This window comes from Trachurus japonicus, chromosome 22 (assembly GCF_045865225.1).
Source record: "Trachurus japonicus isolate A0001 chromosome 22, Traja_1.0".
Classification (NCBI taxonomy): domain Eukaryota; kingdom Metazoa; phylum Chordata; class Actinopteri; order Carangiformes; family Carangidae; genus Trachurus; species Trachurus japonicus.
The window spans coordinates 11659474-11683232 of NC_140928.1; the positions used below are offsets into that span (position 1 = coordinate 11659474).

At 41.0% G+C, this 23759-nt stretch overlaps 3 protein-coding genes across 8 annotated transcripts in view; all 3 read right to left on the reverse strand.

The window, feature by feature from the left end:
* Window positions 1–1129, reverse strand: part of LOC146963585 (protein FAM163A-like) — a 9914-nt gene extending 8785 nt beyond the window's left edge. For 3 of the 6 annotated variants that reach the window (XM_085767159.1, XM_085767155.1, XM_085767156.1), the window contains exon 1: window positions 448–657. The gene's annotated coding sequence lies outside the window, so the exon portion shown is untranslated. Of the gene's footprint in view, window positions 1–172; window positions 193–447; window positions 658–710 lie in introns of those variants that run through there. The other 3 variants (XM_085767160.1, XM_085767158.1, XM_085767157.1) reach the window with 2 other exon arrangements.
* Window positions 1–8774, reverse strand: part of LOC146963584 (rab GTPase-activating protein 1-like) — a 26138-nt gene extending 17364 nt beyond the window's left edge. Inside the window, exon 1 of the mRNA XM_085768246.1 lies at window positions 8728–8774. The gene's annotated coding sequence lies outside the window, so the exon portion shown is untranslated. The remainder of the gene's footprint in view (window positions 1–8727) is intronic.
* Window positions 6529–23759, reverse strand: part of nrd1a (nardilysin a (N-arginine dibasic convertase)) — a 23177-nt gene continuing 5946 nt past the window's right edge. The window contains exons 9-32 of the mRNA XM_085768239.1: window positions 23517–23574; window positions 22727–22800; window positions 22219–22288; window positions 20985–21062; window positions 19866–19986; window positions 17235–17293; window positions 16926–16980; window positions 16736–16840; window positions 16136–16259; window positions 15033–15119; window positions 13187–13306; window positions 12998–13049; window positions 12569–12719; window positions 11736–11863; window positions 11403–11565; window positions 11202–11233; window positions 10780–10918; window positions 10601–10648; window positions 10437–10489; window positions 9337–9420; window positions 9006–9096; window positions 8600–8716; window positions 7476–7565; window positions 6529–7379 (exon numbers count right to left, since the gene is read on the reverse strand). Coding sequence (XP_085624365.1) covers window positions 7155–7379; window positions 7476–7565; window positions 8600–8716; window positions 9006–9096; window positions 9337–9420; window positions 10437–10489; window positions 10601–10648; window positions 10780–10918; window positions 11202–11233; window positions 11403–11565; window positions 11736–11863; window positions 12569–12719; window positions 12998–13049; window positions 13187–13306; window positions 15033–15119; window positions 16136–16259; window positions 16736–16840; window positions 16926–16980; window positions 17235–17293; window positions 19866–19986; window positions 20985–21062; window positions 22219–22288; window positions 22727–22800; window positions 23517–23574 — 2324 coding nt within the window. The 3' untranslated portion in view covers window positions 6529–7154. The remainder of the gene's footprint in view (window positions 7380–7475; window positions 7566–8599; window positions 8717–9005; window positions 9097–9336; window positions 9421–10436; window positions 10490–10600; window positions 10649–10779; window positions 10919–11201; window positions 11234–11402; window positions 11566–11735; window positions 11864–12568; window positions 12720–12997; window positions 13050–13186; window positions 13307–15032; window positions 15120–16135; window positions 16260–16735; window positions 16841–16925; window positions 16981–17234; window positions 17294–19865; window positions 19987–20984; window positions 21063–22218; window positions 22289–22726; window positions 22801–23516; window positions 23575–23759) is intronic.

The window sequence follows — 23759 nt, forward strand, 5'->3', positions numbered from 1 at the left end:
AAATCTAAAAATAAAAAAGAAGATATAAACCACATGAAATCTGCAACTAAGTTGTCACAATCACAGAAAAGCAAATATAGATTTGTTTTCATTCAAGTCCATAAATCAGATGCTGTATATTGAAGTGTAATAAGGAGCAATTGGATGAAGGGTGAAAATCGATTTCACCCACCTCACTGTCCACTAGGCTATTGTCATTAATTCAAGAGCCACACCAGTGCAAGTAATATCAAACTACACTATATGCGACCTCACTGAAGGATGAAAACGTAAATCAATACTTTCCTGAACCAAACACAGCCCATGTTTTAGTGAAGTGGTGTCTGGAGGTCAATTTACCAGCTGTTACATCACTGATTGGACTCATTTTGACTCAATTAAGCGGATAAATTGATGCGCAGAGCCCAGAAGTGGCGCACGGACGGTTGTAAATCCACGGTGCTTTACCTTTCAGATGGAGGCGAACCTCAGCAACCTGTTTGAGAGAGCGTCTCTTTCTTTCTTTCTTTCTTTCTTTTTTTGAACTGCGGTCGGTCCAGTTCGGTACGCGGCTCCACACACACAATAAAGTCCGGTGATTTCCTCTCCAGCGCCGGTCATTAAAGACACCAGGTGTCCTCCTTTGCTCGCGCTACAACCAGAACCATCGCGTCGGTATCCGCCAGTCGGTTATCCCCCCCTCTCTCTTTCTCCCCCACCGGTTCACTCACAGCCAGGTGCCGTTGAGGGGCCTGTGGGAAATGTTTAAGGCATCTTCATCCTGCGTGAAGCGCTGGAGACGGATGAGACGAGGCGGCAGTCCAGCTGCTGAGTGTCATCGCTCGGCATGGCTGCGTCCGCAGCGCGGGTCCCGGGGGGCGGTTTGGCACCCGCTGCCGCCGGTCCCGGAGGGCGGGGTGGGTGGGTAGAGCAGCAGGGGGGAGCGGCGGAGTCAGCTGTGCACCGTGTGATATCACTTTTACCGGGAGGATGGGGTGGTGGTGGTGGTGGTGCTGAGCAGGGGGTCGTCACCATGCTGAGATGAAAGCGTAAAGCTGGTGGAGTGATACGCTCTGTAGTATGAAATATGCTGAGAGGTTCACTCTGCTCCTCAACTCCACACGTTTCATCAGGTGTGAAGAATGAGTGTAGAAATTTGCACACATCAGATATAGGACAAACACTATAACCTTAAATCGAGGTATGAAGGAAAACAATTAAACAATGCAACCTGCTCCTAAACAGCCTATCAAATTCAGGCTAAATTCAAAGTTATTTCAAACCAATTTCATCCCCAGAGTTAAATTTAGATAGAAGAACACTATCAAAAAGTTAAAGAGAGAATACAGCATATCTGCAGTCTGCCTTGCTCAATGGGTCTCTGCCTCTTTCACCTGCAACCATCAACCTGTTGGGCCAGGGATTGAACCTCTGACCCTCTAGTTTCAGACTCTCTCTATCCGCCTGAAGGCTGTGATTCATTGTTTACCGCAGTGAGTCCAGAACTGTAGTGAGAAAACCACCTCAGGACAAACATAATGGAGCTACTGACCATAAAATGCCCCACCAGAAAGTTGACATAAACAGCACAAAACAACAGCAGCATCAGAAGTGCATGTGCTTAGTTATTCACTTCTGAGTATTGGTCTGAAAACCTTTGTCCTAAATGCCCCTAAACACAGCATGATTACTGCAGTCTCAATTACTCTACTGATAAATTTGTTCTGTAAAACTTTCTAACTATACGCACACTTTATAAATAGTTTACAAGTTACAAGTTGTAACAAAGACTTAATTAATAAGTAATTTATTCATTGTTCCCTGATCTGCAAACCCTCTGTAAGAGGGCTGCTGGGAATTTTTAATATTTACTAGTGCATAAAGGCTTAAAAATGGTCAGTAACTTACTAAATTTGTTAAAAGATGTGACTTCACTGTCTTTAATAGATTTCAGATGTAAGATTAATAGCCTTTATTAAGATGTATAACTGCACACTTGATGACTTATGCAACAAAAAACTCCTGAGGTATTATTAATGATCTGTTAATGGGATTAGGCTTTTCAGGTGCAGGATGGTCATCAATAAACATTAAGTATGATCAATAAAATAATTGATTTACTTATTATTCATAAAGTCTTTTTTTTTAAGAAAAAACAACAACATAGAATTAGTAAATAAATGTGTACTCTGAGGAGAGAGACTGATTTGAGCAGAACACTGTTAGAATAACAAGGAAAAGATGTTTCATGCCCCTTTTAACGGCTTTTAGGACCACACACCAAAATCTCTTTTGAGATTACTTGGGGGCCTCATGCTGGTGAGGCTCTTTGTGATAACTTAGGGGTCACTGACCTCAGAGAAAGGTGCAGAACCTCCAGTCGATCAGGACAAATACAGGAAAGTCTCAGAGGAAAACACACGTATGGTGACTGCGGGCTGCTGTCCATGGTGCTGAAGTTCACTGAGAGAAAAGGTCAAACACAAGGACGGTCACCTCTTCACCTCAGAGACGTATTATCCCATCTTTGCCGCACCTGCTGCAACAAACGCACTCCATCTCGACCATGATATCCATATGATGAGGAGATTTAGTGTCTGGCTCCACTTGTACTAGTATTATCTGGATCTCACCTCTTTAGCATTGCTTTGCCTCTGTGTGTCTCTGTGGCTAAGTTAAGCTAGCTGTGTAGCAGGGGGCTGATGAAGGAGGGCCAGCGGGGAGTTCTAAGATTACTGCTCAAATTGAATAAAGGAGTCGACACATTACAGCGGCTTAGATGATACACCCCACTGCACTGATTAATTTAAAACCAGCACAGTGTTACACACGGCTCACAGAAACACACGTACACACAAAGCACACAAACAACTTGTGTAAATCTGGCCGGCCGCCCTCTTTAACACTGTCTTTTTCTCCATTTACCTTCCCTCTCATTTTCTCCTTGCCACACACACAGACACAAACACACACCCACACAAAATGACCCACAACCACTCAGCGTGGGCCCCTGCTTCATGACTTGAGTTCATTATTGCCTTGGCAGGGTTCCTTAGATGAAATTATAATGACAACAGGAATGACACAGAGTAGTAGCCGTGGAAAGTTTACAAAGGGTGAAGTCGAGAGCATGTGTGTGTGTGTGTGCGTGCACGCTGAACAAATCTAATCTTTTCTGATTCAGAGGCAAGCTTGTCTGCATGCATTTGTGGTACGCTTCCTCTTTTGCGTATGTACTCAGTCTAAGGGATGGAGAGCGAGAGCGAACGAGACAGAATGGCTTCTGACAGAAGAACACAGCATGAACACAACTCCCTGGGACAAAGTCACAAAGCCTTTCTTAGCGGGACCACCAGTTACTGTTGACAGTGCGGGCTGAGTTCATTTACTGGCAATACTACTTGTGACACAGTTACATACCCTAAAGGCTGAATTACGACTTCCCCATCCAAAGAAGCGCTGAGACACTGCTGCTCTCTATTGCACAGGCAAGACGGCAGGGGCAGGCAAATTCTCATTTTTCCTCAAAAGCACAGAGGATGTATGGATGTGCAGCTTCTTTCTATTTTTAAACTGTACAATGTTTTCCACACTTTTATAGTTTTTAAAAAACAAATTCCTGAAAAGTTCACCCCCTTCTTATGTAGTATTTAGAGATAATGCTTTACTGTTACAGCACCACCATAATATCAGATTTGGTTTTCACTAAACACTTACAAGCTAATGACATTCCCATCAGCCTCGGCTATATATACACTTTTAAGCATGCTAATACATCAATCTGAGATAATGGGCATGTTATACCCACTAAATTGCTGCATGGTTTGATTATCACTATGAAAGTATAATACCACCGTGGCTAAGTCCAGCCTCAGGGAGCTGCTGGCACGGGTGTCAAGACCCAGACTTGCTTCTGTAAGGTCATTAAAATGTCATCGGTAAGTTACAAATTATTCCTAAGGATACCTTTTTACTAGAAATCTGAAATTGAACCTTTCATGAAAAGAGAAGGTGGAGTCAGTGCAACCTCAACATGAAGTATGAAATCTTTTATTACCACTGACAGGCAAAAATGGTCTGCTGCACTATAGTGAGGTATGATGACAAGGAGTATATAGCTACAGTAAATCTTGTTGTACTAGTAAAAACAACAACTGATTTATATCTCAATAAAGCCTTTCTTATATACAGCGCCTGCTTCTACATTAGGAGAGAGAAACTAATGGAAATATTACATGAAAACTGAAAGCTCAAACTCTGAGGTAAAACGGTGAAGGTATTAGGCTGAATGTCTGGTAGCACTGCACCAGGTGGAAAAGAGCTGCAGCAGTCACCTCTAAGGCCAAATACTCTTTCAAGGTGTTTTCATGAACACTAAACGCGAGTCAAGTGCCTCGTACGACCTCTGAGCTCACCACTGTGAGACATCTGAAAAGGTTTCTGTGAGATTCTGGTGTGTAAAATGTAAAAATGGACGTTCCTCCACCTTTGAAGAACTGCAGTCTGTCTTTGTCTAAGGATGCACCCGGTTCAGGAGCCGTTCCAGGCCGTCTAAAGATGAAAATACAGGCTCCATCCAGTGCTAGTAGCTCATTTTCACAGTCAGTTTTGTCCATCAAAAGCCACAGTGTCTTCGATTTGGCGTAATATAGGACGAGTGGGCCAATGTTTAATATCCTGTGCCCCCCACAGAAGAGATTATAGCAGCTGATCAGCCAGGGAGACGCAATAAACTGAAGCTAATTACATGTGTTTGTCATCACCACGAGCGCTCTGTGGGATTATTCGGTACTATACGTCTCTACCCCTGAACTTGTCAAGTGAATTCCACATTGTATCATTAAAAATGAGTCTAATAACACAATCTGTCCCACAGGTGCAGGTTTACTTCTTCTTGGCTGGGCTTTCTTTTATGTTTCCATTAATTCTGCAATGTATGTTAACGCAGCAGAGCACATTAAAAGTCCACTTCCCTGCTGCTTCTTTCCTACACTTCGCCAACAACATTATTTACAGTTTCACACTTTGAAGCAGACTTCTTTAGCAAGACTCTATTCTGACTTATAACAGTAAAAACACAGGTTTAACTACAAACAATGCCATTATTTCAGTATGCGTCCAAGGTAGCCTCTATAGTAACAGTAACAGTGGCTGTGATGCACGATGCAGCGAGGCGGGTGGATTACTTTAAAAACCACCAGCTGCTCATACACACACATACAGTATGTTTGGATTGCTTTTTTCTTACACTTTTCAATGATAGCATCATCTCCAATGTCCTTCACAGATCAGCGTCTATAAACGTACTTCAAAATGACAGGAAAAATAGTTATGAGTTTACTCTTCAAATCATTTAATTTTCTGAAGTAAACACAAGGTTAAAGAAATAAGTTTACACAAGGTTAAATGCAACATTGTTCATCCTTTGTGTCAGGGAAAAATGATGAGACAGTACCGGGGGCTGGATGGTTAGCATGCCAACTAGAGGTAAAGATGTGAGAGGGACAAGGGTAAACATTGTCCTTGCTTTCCACCTACTGTATGGAGGCGATAAAATGTTTAATCATAATTGCATTTAAGCTCACGTAGACCTGATTGTTGATTCTCTGTTTTTCAAAATAAAATCAGAGAAACAAGTTAATGACTGTAAATGTCTCACTGTTGTCATGTAGCATTTAGTTAACAAGCCATCAGGGGTTGATGGAGACAAAAACAGAGCTGATGACCGCTGGCCTTTCAAATCACCAAATACTCATAGTTATTGTCAATAGTTACTTTTCAATTCTTACCTCACTACCGCTCTTAAAAGGAGCAAGCCCTTGGTGCCAGGATCTGAAATTCTTTGGGTTTTGTTGCAGCAGTATTTTCTCCTAATTTTGGAGTGAGATGCTGGACAGGAGCAAACAAACTCATCGTTTCTATGTAGCCAAGCTGGTTTGCCATCATCCATCATTCAGGTAACACCGACACCTTTCTTCAGTGTGTCAGGCTACTGCAGGTGAAGACTTTGCAGCGGCCTGAGACCTTCCTGTGGGCATATTAGTCAATTGTGTTAACACGCTCCGCTGCACTGGGCTCCGGATTAGTTTTTAATCACATTCCACAGTGCAGAGCGTCACCAGACACAAGCCCACACAATATCGCGTGCAAGAACCGTTTCCTTGGGGAAAATGTAGAGAGCCTGAGTAATGTACAATTTAAACATACATCAAAGCTGCGTAAATTGAGCAGCTGACGCCATATTGAGCCATCAGCATGCAAACACTTCAAAAAGACCTAAAAGAAAAGTGGATTCAAGCAATACTTGGTCATCTGAGCCATTTGTGTTGTTTAGCCTGATGAAGCAAATGCCAGTCAGTTTAGTCGCAATTTTCAAAAGAGGAAAATGCTCAAAACTCCTTAATAATAATATGCGTAAATGTAAATTCCTTCCAGCTTCAGTACGAGCCACGCTTCACATTCTCTTGTAAAGACAACTTCAAAGATACCAGTGTGTTTTCTCTAGGCTCAGTTAATTCATTCATCACTCATTGATTTATTTTCTTTGCACAGTTTCATACCATGGTACCCTCCAGGGCAGCTAACAACAATAGTGCACAGCAGAGCTTAAAATCCAGCACACAGCCAATCAAACAAATACATCTGGATTTCACAGGACTTATCATTTCCGCAGTTTTCACAGTTGATTTGTATTTATGTGTGTATTGTTGTTTTTGTGTTTTTTTGACTGTATTGAACTCAGTTTGGGCTCCAACACAAAAACAGCGGCAAAGACAAAAGATTCAGTGTTGTAAGAGCAGCAGAGCTCAGAGAACCAAATAAATGAGAATTTGATTCAAAGATTTTCAGTCAGTGTGAGACTGGGAAAGAAAATGGAGCGCTCCCACACTCCTGGTGTCTGAGGATATAAAATAATTGACTGTGAGAAAACAGAATAGATTATCACTTAGCTAAAAGAAAACTCTATCATCACTTCCAGGCTTTTTCTTATGCACACAATGTAAGTAAAATCTACAGCTGAGACCCCTAGAGACAGAATCCAGGACCAGAGAGGAGCCAAGCTGTTTCAACCTTCCTTCACCTCCACATATTAAGTGCCTGCATCTCTAATGAGGCAGCGTCCCCGAAACGAGGCAAAGCTCCGCCGGTCTGTCTCATATAGTCTGAGAAAGAGTTCATTTGAGTATCTTGTGGTAAGGGAAGAGGGGCAGGCCTTCAGTGAAAGCAGGAATGTCCATGATAGCGGTGGCACCTGACATCTTGGCTGAGGCGGGGAGGAAGGTGAGCTTAGACACCTCGCCATACATAGAGCCGCTTAAATCTTCCTCTTTGTTTTCTTCTCCTTCTTGTTTTTTACCTCCGCCTTCTTCGTCATTCTCTTCAGCACCAAATCCCACCACCTAGAGGAAACAGATACAGTATGTATGGTGTTTTAATGCAAAATACCCTTCTTTTTCTCTGTCAAACACACATATATAGATGAAGGCAATGCTTACATGCACACTGAGCTTGCGGCTGTTCTGTCCTCGGTGTTCATGGTACCAGGAGACCATCTCGGCCCTGGTCATCTGCTTCAGAGCCTCGATCTGAAAACAAAAAGAAACCCTGATGGTGAGAAGAAAAACAGGTGGAGCAGAAGGACGCGTGACTTTCACAGACAGTTTTAACCTTGTCTGTATTTTTAAACACTTATTCAAATGAGCGCGTACTATGTGAAAGCGGTGCCAAATCGCAGAATTATCACCCACAGTTAAAGCCTCTTTTATCTCAATTTTTTAACACCTCATTTAGTGTTTGCTTCAGTCTCACTGTCATTACATAAGTTCATTAAATAACCGTTAAGAGACTTCTCAGCACCAAACAGCCAGATATTTTCCCTCAGGGGTTGGTGGATAGACCAAGTCAAAGCTAAACGCAGAGTTACTGTCCCACTGGAGTCACATGTCTGATCACCTGTCAAATCTCAGTCTGATAAAGTCGCTGCTATGCTTCTGCTAGGTTTATAAAATGACAATTGTTTGGTTATTTGCAGAGGTTATATGTTGTGGCTGTTTGTCTTTGCTTTCATGTTCTTCTTGCCTCTAGAGGAATGAATCATTCATGCAGCTTCAAAAGCAGCTTAGTGATTTGACATAAACTGTTGTCACGAAGGTGAAGCACATGGAGCCAGGGTTCAGGTTTGTTTTTGTGTGGTGCTCATCTTTTCCAAATAAGCTGAAAAACACATAAACATGCACAGAGGTTTGGGCCAACTGCAAAGAACAAGGTGCTTATGGTCAGTTAACAGTGGACGGTGTTGTCAGAGGATGCGGGAATATTTTTTAACAGCAGAAAATATCTCCCCATACATTACTGCCATGCAAAAGTTTATGGTAATTTCAGTAGCAGGGTCATGAATAAAATCAATACATGGTCCCCTTAAGCATAAATAGGATGTTTGTGCCTGTTTGTCTGTTTGGCTGAAGGTGAGTGTGTGTGTGTGTGTGTGTGTGTGTGTGTGTGTGTGTGTGTGTGTGTGTGTGTGTGTGTGTGGATGTTTGCGGCCGTTTGTCTGTTTGGCTGAAGGTGAGTGTGTGTGTGGTTGTGTGGTTGTGTGTGTATATGTGTGTGATGTCCTTACCTCTCTGTTGAGCCTGTTAAACACATACTGCTGTGTAACCACCTCAGCCCAGTTCCTGTCAACCTCCTCCCCGAGGTGAGTGTCCTCACACTCTTTCAGCTTCACTAAAGCAGTCACCTATACATCACACACACGCACACACACACACACACACACACACACACACACATACACATACACACACACAAGGTTAGCAGAAGGATTTCTACACACTCTCCCTCTACTTATACAACCAGGTTTTACACAGTTAGAAAATGTTTTATTAATTCAAAAGTAACTTGAAAAAGAACTTTTGACACTTCTAAAAGTTTCTGGATGTGTATCATTTGCTGTAACTTTTCTACCTTTTCCATAACCACAGAAAACTCACAAACACAAAGTAATACACACACGGGGAGACACACACCTGGGTATTAAAGGCCTCCTCGGTCAGAGCATTGAGCTTATCCCCGAATGAAGCCAAGAACTCTTCAATCTTGAACTCCACCAGCTCGGTACTGAGAGAAAAAAGTTCATGAGGGGAAAGAGATATATTATAGGCTATGGGGTGTATTTGATTCCTTTAGTCATTCATCAGTTCCACTGGCTTCTCTCTTTCCAGGGCCACAAAGATAAATTGTAGCTCAGGTTTGGATGAACAGTAAGATAGATTACACCGTGGTTTTGGAAAGGCGGTCAAGATAAATCGCATCTTGCTTTTGGGCGAATGAAAGGTTACGATTGTGTTGTAGACTAACTTGAACTTGGTGGCCTGTGTTTCCACGGTGACAGAGAAGCCCAGTACACCTGAGGTGTTCCTGCAGGTGGGGTAGACATGGTACCTGCAGCAGGAGACGTGAGGACAGACAGCTTGGATTAGAGAAGGTGGAGAAGCAGATGAACAGAGACAGATGAAAAATAACTAGACGAGAAAGTATATTACATTCTCCAAAAGTTAGTGTCCCACCTGTCCTGACTTGGTCTACTTTGTAATCTAAAATGTAACCAGTGTGGAAAGCAAGGAGTTGGAATTTAATCATGTAGTAGTTGACTGAAGAGACAGTCTGAAGTGTGGGTAAATGTGAGCAGCTTTAGGCTTTCTCACACATTTTAGACACGCTCAATAAAAATCCAGTCTCCAGTCTCTTAACAAGTTCGACTCACACTTGTTCCTTTGGACAGGACTTAATAAAAATGAAAAAAAAAAGTCCACAACAATAAAACTGCTGCTACATGAATTATTCACACTCATCTTAAATACAGTAGTTGTGAATATATTCAAGTAGGTAGTATTATATAAAATTGTAATCATTTTGCACATTAAAAAAGATGCAAACAATCTCCCTAAAGCTGAGGAATAATTACAAAAAAGTGACACAAGAATTGTGAACATTTAAAATTTTAAATTTTAAATAAAATCAACTGTTTGCCAATCTTGGTAGAAAAACTAATTAAAGTTGAAAATATGACTAATATTGTCATATTTAAAAATTAATGAACACTAAGTAAACACTTAATAAATGATGTATTAACATACTTAATAAATGATGTATTGACATACTATAATGCAGATACAAGTGTTCATTAATGCATTAGCATTAAACCCCTTCTGTGGCCTGTGTATGATTAGATATTGAATGAGCATTGTAAAATAAAGTTGTGTTAATATAAAATATTCATCATTATAATTGTGGACAACTGTACATTAAAACTTTCCTCATTGCTGCATTTATTGTATTGTTATACGCCATTTTATCCCACATATTTGTAAAATACTTATAAATGCTAAATAGGAGAAAGTGTTTTAATTTCCCAATATGCCACAAATGTGAATGGAGCCATAAGTAGAATAACTCACCCCAGAGTCTCTTTGGTCCTGAGGAAGTCAAAGCAGGGTTCCTCCATGTGCATCTGGGAAAAACAAAAAAACAAAAACAGAGTTAAGATGCACTGTGGGATGACTTGATGGAACAAATTGAGAAATGAGGTGGAGAAAAGGAAATAAAACACATCAGAACTCACCACTAACAGCTCCATCAGCGTGTGCTCCCGTAAGGCCTTAGGGCCAGACTAGATGAAAGGTACAATGGGGAGGTAAACACAGTGAGCATAAATCAAGATGCTAAACCTGGTGGGTATTAAATTCAAGATGTCAGAGATATGAAAGGCCTGATGGACTGCAGATGTGTGTGTGTGTGTACCTGGTAGTACACGGTGACTTCAGAGTTGGCGTCTCCTTTATTGAGTGATTTGACTTTACAGATGTGGTGCTTCAGAGGAAGCTCCACCACTCTGAACATCACCGGCACCTCTGCTGGCAACTTGGAGAACTGCAACTTACTGCCAAGAGGAGGAGGGGGGAGGATGGGAGGATGAAAAGAAGGAGGGGGTTGAATTAGGAATGGTAGTAGGGAAGAGAGGAAAACAGAGCAGAGAGACAGTTTTAAAGGAGCAAATAAAGGAGAAGGCATAAGAGAAGAGGGTAGGAAGGGAATCATGGATTGAACAACTAAAGCTAATGTAAATTACTGTGTATGGCAGCAAACTAATCTATTTGATTGTATTGCATTAGTGTTCTCATTAGGGAGCACAGGGAGCACATTCAGTGCTGTAGCTGACTTACTCTGTGACATACTGCAGGAACTGCACCGACTCCTGTGGAGAGGAAACACAGTGTAGGGATAATGAACAGGTAGAGATAAGAGGGAGAGGGAGACGGCAAAGCACACATACGGCAGAGCAACGTCTGAGACGCAGCTGATGCAGCTTCGAATAGTATTGTTAATCAATCCACTTATGTGCCTACTGACTGATGTCCACTCACAGTGCTGCTGAAGTTCCCCTGCACCAGCCCCTCAGCGTACAGCTCGGCCTTGAAGCTCCGGCTGAACGCCATCAGATCGTCGCTGGTCAGACCAGCCGACAGAGCCTGATACTTCTCAACCATGGACCAGCGAGAGTGCTCTAAGATCAACAAACGCACGTCCCTGAGAAAGAGGGGGAGCGGGGGGATGAGGACAGCAAAAGGAGGAGACTCATCTGTTTAAGGTTCCCGCACATTTCACCACTAGAAGGCATCATAGACTTGGTGATGAATCAGACAGCGAGATGGAAATGCCAGAGCAAAGGAAAACGAGACGGGAGACAGACAACTCACTTGCTGAGTTTCTCGGGCTTAATGAGGATGTTGAAGTAAGTTTTTTTGAGCTGCTCTGAGAACATGCTGAAGACGTCAGGGGAGGCAGAGAAATCAGCCAGGTGGTCAATGATGAGGTGGAACAGCAACTGCACACGGAAATGACAGAAAGACAGAGCGACGGTCATTACCAAGAATGTGACAACACCACATGTGTGTGTTTGTGACTGGAATTAATATACAGCTATGCAGGTATCACATTGTGTCTCACTGAGCAGTTTTTTTTTATAATGAACAATACAATTTCAGAATGAAGTAGCAACAGATTATGCACAACTGTGAATATATGTGTAGATAAATCTAAGCAGTTAAAAGTGGTATTGATCTTCTTATCTAACTCTAAGCAAGACAGTTAATGAGTGTGTTCCCCAAAATGTCAAAAACACTCCTGTAATGCTTTATTGATTACTGTAAAGCCAAAAATAAACTGTAAACGGCAAACTGTTCAGTTGCCAGGTTTGGAAAAATATTAGATGATAAATATTGTCCACCAGAAATGTCCAATATTCCTTGTTAAGGGCAAATTATGTTTTTCTGTTTCTATTGTTATTAATCAATAAAGTTGTAATGAATGATTTATGAAACCTGACTCTTTCTAGAAAACGGCATCAAACAGTATCTACAAATACAAATAATAATATATACATATTGGGACAAATTCCTTTTTGTACTGTACATGTACAGGTTGTGCCACTGTGAAACAGTACATTTATTTCATGGTCAATATGATTTCATGCATTTAATTACAAGTGTCTGTTTGTGCATGTGCAGTTTAAATTCATTGTTTCACTCACTGATAGTTTGTGGTTGAATCCTTTGACCTTGATGACCAGGCCGTGTTCGCCGGCCACCATCTTATACTCCAGCTGGGCCACTTCAGCCTCGTAGGCCGGCTCTGCCAGGTTGTGGCCGAGGATGTTGACCAGCAGGTCAAACAACACCACACTGCCAGGATAAGAGCGACGGAGGGAAGGAGAAGAAGGGAAGAAAGGGAGCAGGAAGGAGAAAGGTGAGAGGGAGAAAAGAAGAGTTGGAGGGTGGGGAGGGAGCAGAGAAAAGAGAAAGTAAAAGTTATAATAGAGCAATAAGGAAAGGAGAGGCAGAGGAACAAATAAAAAAAGAGAGTTAGAGGTGGCAGAAAAGGACTGTAGCAAATGTTAATTTGTGTTGAGTGAAGAAAACAAATACCATTTTAACAAGGTTACATCTGAGTCTGAACTTACTTCTTAGCAGATTGCTGGATTACAGGAGAGATTAAGTGGAATCTGATGTAGGCTGCAGCAGGAGAGAGGACAAACAGGTGTCAACACCTCTGAAACGATATTAAATGTCTTACAGAAACATCTTGTGTGCTAAATTATGCACACAGTACAATAACACATACACACCACAATCACTTCTAAGCATCTTACCTTTTGGGATTTTGAACTTGTTGTCCTTCCTGTACCACAGGCAGCCCCTGTCGCTGTCGGCTATATGGACAGGGAACTCTGTGTCTGGGCAGTCAGACGGCTTCAGGGTGAAGTCAGTGGCTGAGCAAACGGACATAAACAGTACATCAGCATTATTTCACTTGGTACAATCTCATAAATAATGCCTGAGTTTCAACAACACTATATACAGTTTGGGGATAAACATGCAGCAACTTGTCAGCACAGTAAAAGTAAGATGTTGACCCCCTCCTCCACCCCTCCCCACAATAAATGATTCAGCAACCCTTGGGCTGGGAAGTGAAGACGCAGCGTCTCATTTCATCAGGATTGGCGTGTGGTGCAGTGGCCGTCCAAAACGAGTAAATATAAACACAATGTCAAAATGCATCAGCCACAACGTTTAGCCAGAACCGTACAGGAGCTGCCGTGTTAGAGTTACAAACCTTGACCTTCATTTAATGCACTACAGTTACTGGATTTGTGTGTCTGTGATAGGGAACTCATACTTGTTTTCACAATTAACCGTGGTATTAAACACCACAATTAATTAATCGCAAAGATTCCTAAATACCGGCACTTATTCGTTAAATTACGTTGATGTCAATTTACCTAACGTAACACTGAATTGGTGGGAATTTAAATGTCATTCGTAAGAAAAAAAGATATAAGATATAAAGATATAAATTATAAACTTAAACATTTGGTATAGATGACAATTAATGACTTGAATATTTCAAACATTTCCCCTGGGGGATTAATAATTGGCCATATATTAATAGATACTTTAAATATTTGTGTATATAATTAGTCATATAATCATATTTTGACTATATTTGATTTTACACATTCATAGTGTTGTGAAATTAATTAATTAATTATCCACGCTGTGAAGCACTCTGTGCATTCGTACTGAGAAGGGTGCTATATAAATAAAGTACTTACTTACTTAATGCATAATAATCGTGATAATCGTAATACCGTGATTATATTTCTAACAATAATCGTACCAAGAAAATCTGTAATCGTGACATCTTTAGTCTGTGAGCTTGAAGGTGAACTTTGGAAATCATTAACCTCGTCTAGTCTAGCGCCACCACTGGGTCAGTAAATAAACGTACCCAACACAATTGCACTAAATGGCATCTAAAAGCACCTTATATAATAACAGCTGCCTGTTTGAGTGCTGCCATTAACCACTGGTTTAATAGTCGTAGCTGGTTCTGTTGAAAAACTAAGTGACCTTCATCTCCAGTGCACTTATTAAAGGGGAGTGGAAAGCCTGTTGAGAAGAATTGAGGAATAATATTATTTCTGTCAAAAGTCGCTTTTACTATTGAACCATGTTAGCCCTTACTTTAGCACAATACTACAGTAGTGAATAACTAATATTAGCATCATTTAATAATTATTAAAAGATATCCCTTTAACTACTTAAATGTCTCTCTCTGAAGGTCAGTTACAGAGAATCTGATTGTGCCATACAAATGTAACCTACACATGAGATGAGTTTGGCTGCACAAAGTTCGCCCATCTAAGACAGAATTTCCTGCTCTGTGTCATGAGCTTACAGTGTCTCATTTTGTCTTTACTATTTCTCTCACTGTCTTAGCTGACCAGTCTCTCACAAGGCAGTTTTACAAATGGAAGGATCCATTTACCAAAACGCCCTATTCCTCTCAGCTTGGTCAATACATTTAATTATTCGTCAGACAGCTGAATGGAGAGAAAAGTACAAATTGCACCTTGTTGGACACTTTTCAGATACCTGCAGCGTTTTCTGGTTAAAGAAAGATACATTAGTGCACAAAGAAATGTATTCGCCCACCGATGAACTTGTTCTCAGCAGGAAGGTGGAGGTCATCGTTAAGGTCGAGACGTTGTGTCCACCGCTCCATCCACTCCTGCTGCATGTCTGCGGGAGGGGAAAACATTTAAACACATGATATTTGTGGCTTAAATTTGTGTTTTGAATCAAATAATCTAAAGCCTTTATTGCAACACAAGTGAAACACTGGTTTTGCACAATGTCTTATTTAAAGGGATAGTTCAACATTTTGGCAAATTGGCCCATTGCCATAATCGCTATAGTCATAGCAGTAGGTTCATTACCTTTAATTGTAGGTGTAAGCTATTTTCAGTACGGCGGAGCGCAGCAGCTGGCTGCTCAGAGCTACGCTATGGAGGCTAAGGGAATTTCTTGGTTTCCCTCATTAAACTCATCAAATTCAACATCCCAAAACTCCGCAGCGCTTTTGTAGACAAGTTGTGACCTGCACAACCACCACGCTATGAGATAATGACGGAACGATACGAAACGGAGCCGTTTTCGAGGTAAATACAGGGTAAATACGGAGACTGCTTGCTGAAAAACTGTCCCTGAACGCAACGCGCATCAGCGGTTTTGTATGTATTTACCTCGAAAACGGCTCCGTTTCGTATCGTTCCGTCATTATCTCATAGCGTGGTGGTTGTGCAGCTCACAACTTGTCTACAAAAGCGCTGTGGAGTTTTGGGATTTTGTATTTGATGAGTTTAATGAGGGAAACCAAGAAATTCCCTTAGCCTCCATAGCGTAGCTCTGAGCAGCCTGCTGCTGCGTTCCGCTGTACTAAAAATAGCTTACACCTACAATTAAAGGTAACGAACCTACTGCTATGACTATAGCAATTATGGCAATGGGCCAATTTGCCAAAATGTTGAACTATCCCTTTAAATGCTGTTCCAACACCATTGTTCCCCATCTTCAAGACAGAGATAAATGCTGGCATTTCTACTGCAGGCTCTCTGCATTATATCACCGCACAAGGGGAAGAAAGACAATGTATTCAGTGAATCCCAACATTGTGGGCAGGAGCTGTAGCGCTGACAGTAAACAAGCACGCACACACATACAGAGAGAGAGAAAAAAAGACAGAAAAAACCACACACCCTCCACGCTGTATTGCGTGCCAAACCACTTCTCCCTGAGGGGACACTGGCCCTCATGTTCTGGTGACAACAGCATCAGGTTGGCTTTCTCTGGGGTGAGGAGGGACAGAGCTGCACTGATCACCTACACACAGACACAGACACATACACACAGAAAAAGACACAGGGACAAAAAAAAGAGAGGAAAAAAAGTCAAGTTTTCAGCAAAAGAGAGTTGAGTAAACTGTTTTCCCCCTCCCCTCCGTTTCTAGATTGCTTGTTTATGTGAGAACTATTTCAGCTGTCAATCACAATAAGAAGCAGAAAAACTTAAAAGACGTTGCTGCCATCACAGAAAATATGCAAAGCCACAATTAGACTGTAACTTTTGATGCAAAATAATATCCAACAATCAAAGACAGCGACCAATAAGTCCCGCAAATATATTTCTGTCATAATATGAATAGGTGTGGGCTGCAAACTCATTATCATATCAGACAGGAAAAACGTCTTTATATTCCCACATCTGAATGACCTGTTTCATTAACGTCTTTATCTAAAAAAGGAAATATTGGATTTCAGAAGGAAAAAAAACACTCCCCTAACTACTGGACTACTTACTTCTGGGTTGAACTCAAACATCAGCTGATCTCCTGTTAGGAAATCCTCTTTAGGGAACAGCTGCATGTTCTCACAAATGTCCTCCACATACTCGATGGGGTCAATCTGACACAAAGGAAAATCAGTCTCAGTGGACGTGGCACAACATGAACTTTGCCGTTTAACATTCAACATTTGCTTGGACTCCAACCTGCTCCTGATAGTGGAACTCATTCGCTTCAATCTTCTGTATCTCTTCGTATATTCTGAAAGCGTGAACAAACAGATACAGGGACAGAATTATAATAAGTGGCATAAATACATAGACAAAAAGCCAGCATAATACATTAACCTGTCACGGTATGTGATATAAAGCAGCATTTACCACCTCATGCCCTAAGTGTACCTGGAAGCTGAACATAATAAAACTGTGTTCAAGCATAAAGGGCAGTTTTGGTACATTTCAGTGCTGCTGTTTTTTTATGACTGTTTGTGAGACACAGAGAGAGAGAGACATTACCTTTGCTGTGGTCCGAGTGTCTGCAGCATCTTCAGGTACTGGAACACCAGGTGTGTCACCTGTGAAACCCCATTGACAGGAGTGAGACGTCATAACTTGAAGTGTTTGAGCGTTATGAAACAATTACCAACATCCATTGGTTGCTACAATTACTGTTAAATCTCCCCTTTTAGTCACCATTAATGACGGGGCTTGAGGGAAATGCAGTGTTAATGCTGATAAACGATAACTGTCACACTGACGCAAGAGAGAGGCTGCCAATCACGCCAGCTACGGTTATGCGATTATAGTCATTAGAACAAGCAATGACAATCCTTTGCGAAAAGACGACTACATTTAAATACTAAACAGAAAGTAATGTGTGTATTTATTCTGCCCCCTTTTAGAGATTCAAACATGGAGATGAAAATGTCAGCTCCGCCTTAGGAGTAATAATTTTTAACGACAAACAGAAGAATTCACAGTCCTGACCAACGTGTTTGTAAGAGGAGGATGCAGGAGAGTGTGACTTTCATCATTTCGGTGGGTGCAGGCAGGGGGTGCGTGCAACAGAGTAGAAGCGACTGGATTTTAAATATGAGCAATTCAGAAAAGAAGCTGGTTCCCTGGGGCTGCGCTGACTGAAATGGTGAACCTTCGGCACTTAAAAGCACATTTTGTTTTCTGCTAATGATTCTCTTTGTAATTATTTTTGTAGTATTTTAGGTATTTTAAGGTTATATTTAACTTCTGAACTGCATACACTTAGCCGTTAAAAAAGGAATAGTTTGACATTTTGGGAAGTATGCTTTTTCTTTGCCAAGACCAGTTTCCAGGCAACCAGACCAGACTCCAGAAAGGTTAGTGGTCTCCAACTTACGTCCAAGTCTGCTCACCATGCAAATAGCATCCTCTCAAAAAAAAAAGTCCACTTCTAATTCTAGTTTTATACTTTCATATTTTTTGTTTTAAAACATATTTTAATTATACTGTGAATTCAGTTGTACAACATGTTGAAAGTTGTTCTGTCTGCACAATGAGCTACTGATTAAATGAAACCAGTTCTTTGAACAACCGGAGCCTTTGTAGCATTTTTCCAAGGTGAAGTGAGTTTTTCTTGCTTGTACTAGTTTAATATGTTGATGACTCGCTGCCTAATGAGATCAGAACGACACTGATAATCCAGCAGCAAACTGCAACTTCAAGGGTGTCAAGGCTGACGGAGTTAAGTGCCGTCTACAGAAGGGATGTTTCCAGCAACTAATTTCCTAACTGATTAAACAGAAACAGCCCGACCAGTATCCAAGTAAGAAAATAATGAGTCGAATTTGAGCACAGTTGAATTATTGGTCTGATTGGTTTGGTGCTTGCACTGAATTTGGTGATGTGAGTATTCATTCTGACAGAGCCTATGTACAATGATATGCTTGTAAGCTGTTTTGTGTTTTGTCTCAGCTATAAAATGAGGTTGCTCCTAAATATATTTCTGAGTTTAAATAAAGGTTATAATAATTTTATGATGATAAAAACATCATAAAAGCACATTGGTTTCTTCTTTCCCACTTTGCTTGTTCACTACTGGGGATGACCTTGCCCAGATGTGGATAGAAGGACGCAGATGTGTTAAGTCTTCTAGTCTTGTAGTTAATGGTTGTTCTACATGAAGAAAACATTAATAATTACGTTATAGAAGCTCTTTGTAAGCTGACAAAAGTGGCAATTAAAACGCTCTTAATGCTGACGTTGATTATGTAGCAATAAAAAAGGAACAAGTGTTTCTGGTGCCGACTAGCGAGGTTTAAGCCAACAGTCGTCATAACAACTGATTATAATTTAGTTGACTTTTCACGCACGCACACAATCTACTCAAACCAAATTGAGTAAATTTATTTCAAAAGCACAATTAAAAACACCACATTTGTCCAATTAACCCTGACAACACTGAAGCTAACTGTTAGCTGTCCTTGACACAGCTGCTGCTGATGCCAATGCGCCGATGCATTGTCCTGACTTCACATTGTTGCCAAGGAGCCTCGGGTATGCTGTGCACCTCCAGGGAACAAAACTTGCCTGCATTTGCACTTTGCACTATGATTCAGAAAGCTACTGTAGCATCCTCTGATCCAAACAACTCCAAGTCCGTCCTCTCTGAATGAAAGAGTGGAGCATGAAGCACTCTTCATCGCAGTAAACAACGTCCTCAAGGCTGCTGCATGTATTTATCTGTTCTCAATGTGTTTTTGTTGACTGAAACTTTTTTTCCCCCCATTAAGATTAGAAAACAGTGCTCCTGCTGAATAATCGCTATAAACTGCCTGCCTCTGTTTAACCCAACAGTTGTCATGGCAACGGATAACACGGATTGCCTCTCTGAAGTTGTTGTATTAATGAAAATAAGACAAATGGACTGGCTGGGTGCATGTTGAGTACATCTAACTTACACACCAACAAAAACAAGAGCAACACTGATTCTGTATTATCTCACGTCAAGTGATCGACATGATGAATGTTGAGGCGGTGATGAATGAGGAAACTGCTGCTTTTTTTCATCTGCTCAGGCCTGAGTCTCATTGTTCGAGTCTTGTGTCTCAATGAGCTCAGAATAAAAAAAAAAGGGAAGGACAGACAAATATAACAGAGAGTTTCCTTTACCTCGTAAGAGTTTTGGAAACCTTCATCAGTGAGAGTGATGGAGATGGAGAAGATGGAGTAGGTGGTGTTTTGGTCAAAGCCAGTTTCACTGTTTCCTCCAAACAAAGCCAGAGCCCAGCACCTACAGAAACACACACACACACCACATCATTAGGGACAGTGAGTAGCAGATATGTCACTTCATGTGAGCGGCCAAATAACAAACATTTCATGCATCGCACTTGAACAGTATGTTTGTCCTTTGTGTGTAGTTTTTCTTGAATTTTAACATGACAACAATGTGAAACTTACTTGAGTTTGACCGTGAACATTATGCCTACATTTATCTGTTCCAAAACATGTTGTGTGATGACACACTTACAAAGCTCGACTTTTTCCACTTACTGCATTACTACACCAAGTGGAAAATATGTTCAGTATGTTGGATCACACCCAACAAGTTTGACTTCTCACAGAGTAGTGTAGAGAATATACTTCTTCTATTTGTCTGCTTTTCAGTAAATGCAATAAAACTGCAAAAACACTCATGTTACCCTCTAAACGCCTGACCAGCATCCCAGATAAAACAGACCATTCCCTACTTTCTGTAAAGGATGGAGGGGGCAACAATGGCCATGTTTTTAAACCAGCCTCTCAGCCCCTGACATGATCGTCTGAACTCAATAAAAAACAACCACTCCACTGCCTCGGCAGGTTTGTTTCGACTGGGAGCTGATACCGAGTACACTCAAATATCACTGTTGTCATTTATCAACAAGTGAAAACAGCACAAACAATAAATAGGAATATTCATTCAAACAGTCAGAGTGGTGCTGATGGTGAAGGGGGCTATTGGATGGAGCTTGTGGTATTGTGGGACTGCACAGACTTCGGCGAATCACTTTGCCACTTAGCAGAGAGGAGGTTGAAATCCTCTTGTAAAACAACATCCAGCGATGAGAATGTATGAATCACATCGAGTGGGCCAGCGATGTGTATAGTTTGAAGGTTGGACTCGCAGCTCGTTCACAGCATGAAAAAGCTCATGTACACCCAGCAAATTGAATACCTTTTAACTGGTGTTTTTTGGAGAGCCCTCAAATCACAAAAAACAAAACAGACAGAGGCAATAACACTCACTTCCTCCTGAGCACTGAGAGGATGCTTCCTGTGCCTTCGTGGCCAATCAGCCAAGAGATGTAGTGGAGAGGCTTCACTCTGAAAAGAGGAGGGAAAGACATGAAAAGGAGAAACAAAAAACATTGATGCAATCTCTCCACAATCAGGGCAAAACGCATGGTATCTTCTGGCTGGTCTAATTCTATGTTTATATACGAAGAGGCACTGCTCTGCAGAAAGAAGACAGCGACATGGTAAAAAAGAAAAACAAACACTTTTGATGCAATTTCTCTCAAGTGAGGGGAAAGCACAGTCTGTTACAGTTGTTGTCTGACTATGCACTTACATACCCTGCACCATGTGCTGCACATCTACCAATTTCTTTTTCTCTTCAATTAAAAAGAAGCAAATTAGTTAGTTAATAAGTTAGTTAATCAAATCAGAAAAATGAACCAACCACATTAAAAAACACCAGGGTTAAAGGAGTGGTAGGGAAAGCTGTAATGAAGTGAATTAAGGTTGGTTTTCTGCCTTGATTTAAAGATTTAAACCGAACATGCTACGGCTTCACTACGCACTTCTTATGTTTTTACGCACTCTGTTCACTGCACCTTACATTTTATTTTGCACTGCCTATTTGTTGCATATACATTTGTATTACATTTTATATTGCTATTTTATTATGTATAGGTTGTTCTTTTTATTCTGTGTTGTTATTGTCACTGTGTGTAATGCTGCTGCTGCTGCACTGTAATTTCCCAGCTTGGGATCAATAAAGTATGTATATCTACTGTATCTATCTATCTATCTATCTATCTATCTATCTATCTATCTATCTATCTATCTATCTATCTATCTATCTATCTATCTACCTACCTACCTACCTACCTACCTAAAAAGCAATGCGGGGCCTCGTGCAGTGAGCACACGCTCCAAGCCAACTGATTTTTTTGTGAACTTAAGTAACGATAAGACCAGAACCAAGGGAGCAAAGTGTGCGTGTTATTCTATGTGGTATAATTAGCTGAGATAAGTAAGGTCATGCAAGTCCAAGTCCAAAAAATCAGCTCTAGTTTGCACTGTGATCAGTTCTTTAATGATCAATTATAGCAGCGATATTTCAGAACAACTAGTAGCACAACAAACAGAGAAGGGCAGTAATCAAGTCTGGAAAATACAAATGAACAAATCAAAGTCTCAGCATCATGCAACACTAGATTAGGTCAGATGTTAACCTGTCTAGTGTGTGCCTCACCTGTAGTGTTTTTCCTGAGGAGGAAGAGCCCAGGTGATGTTCAAAGCATGAACTTTCCGAACAGGGATGACTGCATACACACAAACACCGAAAAAACACCATGATAGAGAGATAACCGACTGCAAGATTACATTTCCTCCACAGCGCTGGTCCTCAACCTCTCTGGCTTGTGATCCATTAAAACAAAGCTATGCGACCTTGCCAAATCTTATCTGTTTGCAAATGTTCACAGGTCGTCTGAGCCAAACAGCAATTTTTCCCTCCACAGATTCTCTTATTGGAGGCCGGGAAATGGTAAAATCATCCAGTAATTGATAAGAAAAAACGAAGATTAGAAGAATGCCTGAAAAGATAATCCTCATTTTGAGAGGCAGAAACATGTTGTTTATACTATCTCTTTTAAATCATCTCCCGGCTGACTCAGACTTTTATAGAGGTTGGGAACCACTGCTTCTCACAACCAGAGTGCATTTTGTGATCGGATGTGCGCAGTAAAATGGATCAGTACCTCTGTAGAGCTTGTTAAAGGCTGGCGTATCAAAGGGATCCAGCAGATCTGAGAAATCTGGCTGGGGCAGACCACTGTAGAAGCAACAATGATGACTTCATTAATGCCACAACACACACATACTTTCATATAAAGCCAATTTCTGATGTCATAAGGGAGAAAAAACAGTCAACAGTTGTTATAATGTAATTGCTCTGGATATTTCTTTCAACAAGAAAACGTTTAGAACATTTTGAAGACGCTGTTTTCAACAATTATTTAAACAGCACAAAAATAGCAGCTTGTTTCTGCCAGACGTGACTTCAAAATGTCAACTTTTCATATGTTGTGTTAGCTTGATGGAAATTAGTCTAGTTCAACTACAGGAGCGGAACCTGTTTGAGAAGATTTTATGAGCTCACACATGAGAGGAATTTCATCAACCCATACAGGAGCATGTAATCCTTTAATTGAAATGAAAGCCCCCAAAACTGAGTCCTACATGTTTTCCACATAAGTATGCATGTTGATTCTCCAAGAAAAAAAAAAACTACTGCAGTGACTCACAAAGCAAACAGAAGAGGGGCTCTGCAGGAAAATACAATTCAGCTAGACTGTAGAGAGAATGATCCCTTTCAGGTGTATGTTGCTGAGAGACAACATCTGAGATCTGACTAAAAAAGAGCTGAGAAAGAGCTGGAGGATCGCTTGACATTTACATTTGAGCAAAGTCTCAAAGGATATTCAGACTCAATCTATATCATACAAGCAGCTCATTGCTGTGACTGAGAGCCTCTCCTTCAATACTTACTTGTTGGGAACCTTGCTGAAGATCTCTCTCACCCACTCCTCCAGAGTGTCCAGCTTCTCTAAAGGACACACAGAGTGAAGGAGGATAGATTACAGCTTTACTGTGTCTCAATTATTCAGCTGCAAACTAATAATTCTGGGTTCTTAAGAGAGTTTTGTACGATGCGGAGGTTTATTTCCAAGCAGCTGTAGTAGCTGTGATTGCATTTGGCCATTAACAAGGCGCAGTCAATAACCTGTTCTA